Raw genomic sequence first — 8,400 nt, forward strand, 5'->3', positions numbered from 1 at the left:
TTGTTGAGCATTTTACCAATTAGCACAATTTATTCACAGATGACAATCAGCTCATCCTGATTTTTCCTTTAAAAACACATGAAGTTTCTAAGTTATCAAGGCTAATGACACCCTAAAAGCAATCACATTTTAGAAAATGTGGTCCCAATGACATGATATATGCTGAGGACCCTGTCCTACAGTCGTCATTTTAATGGTTGTGATCTAGAGGTTACAGGGCTCGCAAAATTTCAAAATCCCTGGTAGCCCTTCGGGCAGGGACTCTTCAGTTTTTGGTAGCCCAAAATAAATTTAAGTAGCCCGAATAAAAAAGAGAGCAATTTTTTTGATTGATGTTTTAACCAACAACACACCCGGCAGAACATTATGTTATTTACACGGGTGCACATAAGTGGTCCGCATGTGCACATTCGCTGTCAAAATAAAAGACGTGCACCAGATAAGAAGTTGCAACGCGCGTTTGCGTCCATATAAAAGGCACTGTTTTTGTCCGCTAGAGTGGGATTTTCACGGCACATTCCGCACCACATCTCTGTGCGTTCATCATTTGTTTGAAGCCAGCTCACCTCCTGCAACCACTTTTCCGAGAATACGCGCTTCTTTTGTGGTTCGGACTCCTTCTGACATTTCTTTGGAGGTAGAGGAACACCAAAGTAATTGCTTAAAGGAGCTTCTTTGACATCTTTAAGAGTTCTAAACAAATGTCTGTCCTCCTCCAGAAAATCTTATGTACGCAAACACGCGTTGCAACTTCTCATCTTGTGCGCGTTTTTTATTTTGACAGCGAATGCGCACCTGCGAACCACTTATGTGCAGCCCTGGTTATTTAGTTTGTCATATCGCAGCCACAGAAATTCTTTTGTCCATGAAACCATAAAGCTGCACTTTCTTTTTGCCTTATAGTCTGATTTGTCATAACTTCTCCGTTTTGTGGTAAGCTTTTCTTTGGCTGTCACTTCTTCACCCTGACCTGTCTTATTTGGCTCAGCAGAACTGAAATATATATCCTGCTGCTTTTACACACGCACTCACATAACGCTCAGCGATTCTCTGCGCGATCAACCTCTCACATGTTTAAGCTTGCTGCGGGAGAGTTCACTTTTCATGTTTGCACAGTAAGCTAACGATTGATAAGACGATGTCAGAGGAATTGGTGCGCAAATTATCGTCACTCACCAATCAGTACCGTCGCTCTCAGTTCACAGTTCGCGCGATTGCAAAGTGAAAGCAAAAAACAAGCGGAAATTCAAACGCGATTTCAATATGTCACATATTGACAGTGGCTCACCGATGCCAATGACATAATTACCCAGCTACATTTCCACTGGATGGAATTACGGAGAAGGAGGACTACTTCCAAATTATTTAAGTTCACCTCAGATCAACAGCCAGACAATGGAAACCTGGACACCAATCCCACAAACAAAGGCTTTCCCAAAGCCTTAACCTCAACACTACTGAAAATGTTTTGCATATCCTTAAAAGCCAGGTTTGCGCCAGGAAACCAACCATCTTAAACAAACTCTACGAAAAATTTACCAAGACGAGTGGCGAAATATCCAACCAGAATTATGCCAAAAGCTGATTAGAGAAAATCGAAATTAAATTCAAACTTGTGCACCTAATTCTTGTTTTTTAAATTCATTGAAGATGCTTACTGTACTAACATTCCACTGTGGAAAAAGAATAGTTCAAATAAATAACTAGAAGCCCAAATTACCATGACATTTACACCAATGCTGAGTGCATGTAAAGTTTTGTCCAGAACTGCAAACTTGCTCGAGGGCATTTTGTCATAATTTAGTCCCTACTCCCTAGCTGTTAATCTTTCCAAAATAATTCATGTACCATATTTGTCTACCTTTTTCATTTTTTATACTTCTTATTACATAAATACTTCTCTTTAAAACATCTCTTATGTGGCTCTTTTTGCAAACTCTGCTTTTCCACGAGTGTGAAAATTATTTAGCATGTACTCAGCATGAGAACAAACTCAGCCAAGCAAAGGAGAAAAATGGAGTGATGAGGTTAAGAAGAGGCTAAACATGGTGCGAGGGCGGGCAGGCAGAGGAGGAGAAAGGAGGCTGGTGGTTGCTAGAGGTTTATTTTCCCTGTTCTAGAGAGCTGTGTGGCGTTTCTGCGATTCTCAGACATTTCCTGCCCTGGCCACTGAAAATAACCCACAGGAAAACAGCCTGACCTGCTGCACATCAATGCTCTATTCAAATTCAATGTCTGACTGCCTCAAAGGCTGACTTTCACATGCTCTTGAACACAAATCGCTCGTTTCACCTGTCCAACCTGTTGCACACTGGCGGTTCATGCAATGAAGCTGTGGCTCACCTGGTATTACAGGACAGTAATAAAAGCTCGCTACATCAATTTGCAGGTCCTTTTTTCCCACATGGACAAAGAAAAGCATGCCATTGTTCCTGGTATAAAGATGCCCTTCTTATCTCACACTATAAAACATCTTTACTCTGCAGTATCACTTCAGAAAGATGATGAAAGAGAGGAAAAAAGAGCTAATAGAAAAAAAGAGGATTAAAAAAATTATTTTAATCAATAGAGATAAATACTTAGAACTTTCTGCTTTTCTATTGAATGTGATTGTGAACCTAATATTTCACAGTTAAACAAAAACTAATAAGAATTTTAGTCTGAGACCACATACTTCTGCATGTGATGAGCTGCATGGCGCTAACACGTTGACGCGTTAACGCACGGGGCGATCCACGTTAACTCGCTAATGGAGATTTGCCGTGTTAATGCGGTTAAATAAATTATGGCATTAAAGTCATTTTAACGAGATTAACACTGACAGCACTGATATTTTCCAATTAAATATTGATATCCCATCAATAATGTACATTTGATCTTATATAACCGTGTAACCATTTCTTGTACGGTTTTTGTACAATTACAACGAATTCATTTTCCAAACATGATAAGACTTGATAAAGTTTTTATAAAGCTGTAAATAGATTTATACATTTTTTAGGTTCAGGACCTAAAACACGTGGGCATGTCCTTGGGGAGGTCCTGAAAGTAGTTAACGCTTGAGCTAGTCTGAATGAAACTTTTCACAAGCATCATCACACACACAGCGATTATTAGCATCTCTACGGTTTTAAAAAAAGATTGTATTAAATCCCAATTCTTATGATTTTCCTCTATGTTATGTTAATTTCACTATCCTAGTACAAATGAGATGTTATGTTCTCTGGTTGCATTTATTTCACATGTCATGTATGTAACTTCACCAAAATCTGTATCCACAACATGATTTTTGTACAAGTCACCGCTAAATACAGGATGAAGAATTAGGAGTAAAGAAATGTCACAGACATAAAGCATAACAGAGCTGCTGCATTTTATGGAAAATTCTGTTTTATTTAAAATGTTTTGTGGGTGTTGTTAATCATTCCTGTATTGAGTAAAAATACAAATAGATAGTTTTTAAAAATATAAACAAAATACTGTGATGGCAGCAGTCTGAGTTTAAATGTGTCAAAGTGCTGCCGTCAGCCTGCAGGTAAATTGAAATTGAAAGCAAAGATATGAATCCAGGAGTACACAGTTTGTATTATAATTGGAGACCTTACATTACTGACCAAAGAAATCAATACATGTACTGATTCCACTGGTTAATAATTAAATTAACCCTAACCCTATATCATTCTGTTGTTAATCATTTATAAACAACCACGTTTTTGTCATCTGAATAAATACAGCAAAGATATTAGGAATAACAAGATAAATTAGTAGCTTTTCATCCTCCGTGCTTTAGGATCTTAACCAGCCCTCCTGAGGGCTAGAAGAGCTAAACTGCTGAGGATTAACCTACTTTAATCCTTCTAAAATAAATCCCCCAAATGACCAGGATCAGAAATAAACGGTCATGAGGCTCACTTGTTAGAGTGTGTACTGAGTCCGAGTCCTCTGCAGTGGCTTGGGTTTGATCCCTAAACTCCAGTGAACCAGGAAAATCTGACTCTTGAGATTTAAAATATCTTTTTAAAGAGCATGCAGACTGAGATTGGCAGCAGTGATTGGCTATCAACAAAATCAGTATACAAGAGATAAAAAGATAAACAGAAAAACAACTGTGTCACCACCCCGACTCCTTCTCCCTCCACCTTTCTGACTCTCTCTTAAACTGCTTCTATCAACTCAAATAGCTGAGAAAAAATTGATTAACAAAGCAGCGTACCTCTCATACTCATGTTCCTGACATCTGTGGTATGGATCCTGCACCTCGTAGATGTCTGCATCAGCTGCATCTGGGTCATGAGGCCAGCCCAGCCTGGCACTGTGAAACGGCAGATTCATGTATTCCGGGATTTCCTCATAGAGCGGGACGTTCTCATACTCCGCCAAGCCTTCTATGCCTTCTCCGCAAATATCAGCCTCCCCTATGCAGCTACTGGGCCTCTCCAGGCTCCTCTTGCCCCGGTTTGACTCGACGCTGGTGCAGTCCAGGGACTGCCCTCCCTTGGCAAGCAGCTTTGGCAGCATCTTCACTGACAGCCGGAGTTCCAGCAGCTTCCGGAAAGAGAGGCTCCTCTTTGGAGAGTTGGCCCGGGTTGCCAGGTCAGCTGCAGAGAAAGACTGCGCCCTCTGCTTGCCCCCCAGCACCGGGGCTCGACTCTTAGGCGGCACGCTGCTCCTGGTGGGGATCTGTCGACTGAAGAAGGTCACGTAGGGTCGCGAGAAGCGCCAGCTTGTTTTCTCCTGAGGAGGAGCGGGCAGCTCCCTCATTGGGGTGTTAGCATGTGGAGGTGCAGGAGGGCAGATGGAGGGTGGAGGAGGTGCGGGCAGGCTGTGTCTCTGCGGTTTTCTTGGCGGTGCCCTCGGCGACTGTTCCTCCTCAGCGGAGAAGGCTTTCCTGTCGTTCGCCAGAGGAGGGTGACAGCTGAGTTTGATCTGTTTAGGGAGGCTATGACTGATGGGGTACCGCTCAAAGTCGCCGTACCCATCCTCCTCATCTTCCTCGGCCCGGCGCGCCTCACCCTCTTTACTGTGGCTGACAGAGTCGGGCTGTGAGAGTAGGTCTAAGGAGTGGGAGTTGTTTTTGTTAAGATTGGGGTTTATGCGAAATGACCTGTGGAGATGAGGTGACAGAGAGGTTTGCCGAGGAGGCGGGACAGGCGCGTCAGCCTCATCGTCTCCTAAACCTGAGTCTTTTGGGGGTGAACTGTCATCACACGCATCCGGTTTGAGCTCCTCGCTCTCTGTACTGAGAGACAGAGCAGCTAGTTTCCCCTCAGCTTCCTTCATCTCAGTTCTTTGTTTTTGCTCCTCCACAAACTGCTCCTGAGCACCACCCTCCAGACCATCCTGCCTCACCAACGCCGGCTTTTTAAGTTTACGAGGCTGAGGGACTGGGAGAGGCTTGCTAGGAGCAGCGGGGACCTGCAGATCAGGGTGTGACTGGGTAGGAGACACTCTGCTGACAGTGTTGCTGCTTTCAGAGTACTCTGTAGGCAATTCAAGAGGAGAGATGCTTGAGAAGACAATGATGCCACCTATGACATCACAGGCTGACTTCAAGTGTGTGTTTTGGGCCTCCGTCGATACTTTAGAGACATCGAGCTCAGCAGCAGGGCTTTCCTGATTTTTTAAAGTTACTTCCTGCTCCTTAGTCCTCTGTACCTCCTTGCTTACCGGTCCCCTATCAAGGTGTTTCTGTCTCTGAGGTTTACCCCTGGGCTTTTTGCTAATCTGCACACTTTCACCCTTATCTTCCTCTTGATTTTCTCCACCCTTTCGTGGCTTTGACCCCACGAACCCCTCTTTGGAAACGCCATTCTCTAACAGCTCTTTGTGTGAATGTCCCCCAGCCTCAGATGTGCTCCCATTTTCCAGGGGCTGACACTGTGCACAGTCCCGGAGCCCACAGGAGCAGGTGGGAATGATGTAATCCGATTCACGTCTGCTAGCCTCAGATAATATCCCGTTTTTGGAGTTGAGAAGATTGAGGCCATCATCAAAAGCCTCCTGCTGTTCCTGAGATGGGATAAGCAGTTCAGCAGGCTTGGGTGGCGGAGGGGGGGAAACCAGGGGAGAAGAGGCAACAGAGTATTTGGGGATGCATGGTTTGGGGGCAACAGCCGGTTTTGCCCTCTTCAGAGTGGAAGGGGAGGGCTGGGAGACCGCCAAAGGCTGACAAATGAGTCCTGGTTTGGGAGCGACGGGTGGGGGTGAAGGTTTGGTAGTGACGGGGAGTTTAGGTTTGGGAGCTAATGGAGGCTTCTTTACACCTGTGTGTTAGAAAGAGAGGGAGTGTCAGACACAAAAGCCATGCCTCCTCTAATGTAAGCACAGGCAAGCTCAGGTCACAAGGTCACTGACAGGGCGAAGATAGGAAATGAGTAATTTTCAACTATTTTGCACCATCTTCCCCGTTATAACAAAGTATTTACTCATGAGTGTGAACTGACGTAGCTAATGTTTGAAGGTGGCAGCAAATCTAGATTATTTGATTCAAACATGCTTAATTTCTGACATATTTGGTATGGCTGGACCAGATTTCTTTGCATAGTTTGCATTTTCTGATAATTCTGAAATCTTTTATTTATTTCTCTATCAGTTCAGTTTATATTTCTGATTGAAAATGTTCAGTGTTGTTGTTTAATGTTGTATCAGTTCACTATAATAACCTTGGCGTTTACTGTATTATCTCTTCTTGGTCCAATTTTTCCTTAAATAAGTCACAGTTTATTCTTATTTGTCGATAGACCTGTGTACTCAAGAGCATTTCCTACTCTTCTTCATGACAGTTTGTTTTCCTGAAAATAATCCTTGCTTAGCATTCCTAATCCTATTAGGAAATAATCTGATTAAATAAAGGTTAAAATAGAAAAAAAAAGTATAGTCGTTAATTTTAAAAAAAAACCTCTGGTTTAGGATTGTAGGCTATATTTTCCACTCTATTGGTTCAAACTGTTGGCTGGCCGACACCACGAGAAGTCGAGTCATCGAGCGGATGTTTCGGAAAAGGCCAACGATCGAAAACCGCTCTCCGGTTGCAGCTGAAAGCCTGACTCCAACCAAATTCCCTTCAAAAACATCGCAAAACATTAATTCACTGTGACTGCAACCAGTAATAACTACTAATAAATAGTGATTGAATTTTTTTCTGATCACCGAGAACCACCCTTCAATTCGGCGCACACTTCATGTTAGTAAGCGTACACTTTGCGAAGTGCTTCACCCAAACTTAAGAAAAACCCCACGATGGATGGCGGTGTTGGTAAGAAGAGTGTGGATACACAACTTTTAATTTTATTGTTTCTTTCTGTTTTATCTATGAGCCGAATCTGTCAGCGTATGCAACAACAGCATGTAAAGTCATAAACTACACTCTGGAAGACACACAACCATATTTATTAAAGAAGCAACTTTAAATTCGCATGTTTTAAAACGGAATCTGGTGTTATGTTTAGTTCTATAAGGCAACGCCGGGCATATTTATTAAAACGTTTAAAAAGTATAACCCCCAAATAAAATGAAAAGACTTTCATCCAGAGACATGTTTGCTGCTTTTCGTGAAATGTTTGGGCTGCAGCTTGATATTAAGTCCGACATGTTTCAGGAACAGCAGGACAGATGTTTTGAGACAAAGGATTTAACCCCCTCCAGCTGCAACAGAGGTTTAGATAACAAAAAGAAACTGCTGTTTTTCACTGAGTTTTTACAAAGCACTCAAACTGAGGTCGGAACAGTTCACCTTTATGTCTTTTTGGAAGCTGTTATTAAGAAAAACTGTAATTAACTCTGGCTGGATAAAAATAGAGTGGTGCTACCGACAGCTACAGCGTGGAAATTGACCATTTCTTTCTGAAAAAGTATCACGAATAAAACTAAAAGACATTACATGTACTTTTATTGCCACAAAATACGCTTGCAAAGCAGATTTTTTTCAGCTCCCCCACGACACAAACCTGTGCTCATGACTCCCGACTTGCTCCTCTCTCCATGAGTAAATTTACTTTCAATGGAATTGCGAGGAAATCTGCGTTTTTTCCTCCTTCGACATTATTGTCAGCGTGAAATCCGCTCCGTGGGTGAAACATGCAGATACATCTCTGTGGTTCCTTATCTCGCCAGCGGATGCGCGGATAAAGTCTTAATGCCTGCTACTTTTCCCATTTTTCCAAGTTTTCAGCCACGGTGCTTTTCCTCCAACTGTGTAAATCTAAAATTGGACATAGCAAACAACAGATTTCCGGTCCTAGTTTACAAAATACATTACATTTCAAAGAAGACGTATAGAAAATTAAATTGTGAAGTAAAGCGTGTATGTTAGCACATTGTCTTCAAACATACGAGTCCATTGAAATATATCGCAATTGCAGTTGTTTTACTTAAAATCTTAGCACTCTACAGTGTTAAAAA

At 42.3% G+C, this 8,400-nt stretch overlaps 1 protein-coding gene across 1 annotated transcript in view; it reads right to left on the minus strand.

The window, feature by feature from the left end:
• The window catches only part of LOC146615032 (FYVE, RhoGEF and PH domain-containing protein 6-like), a 39,425-nt gene extending 31,261 nt beyond the window's left edge, over positions 1 to 8,164 (minus strand). Inside the window, exons 1-2 of the mRNA XM_085376046.1 lie at positions 7,947 to 8,164; positions 4,214 to 6,263 (exon numbers count right to left, since the gene is read on the minus strand). Of these exons, the coding sequence (XP_085232172.1) occupies positions 4,214 to 6,263; positions 7,947 to 7,956 (2,060 nt within the window). The 5' untranslated portion in view covers positions 7,957 to 8,164. The remainder of the gene's footprint in view (positions 1 to 4,213; positions 6,264 to 7,946) is intronic.
• Positions 8,165 to 8,400: the final 236 nt, after the last annotated feature.

Source organism: Diplotaxodon limnothrissa, linkage group LG17 (genome assembly GCF_057381915.1).
Source record: "Diplotaxodon limnothrissa isolate DT_005_m linkage group LG17, D_limnothrissa_male_GT1.1, whole genome shotgun sequence".
Taxonomy (NCBI): Eukaryota; Metazoa; Chordata; class Actinopteri; order Cichliformes; family Cichlidae; genus Diplotaxodon; species Diplotaxodon limnothrissa.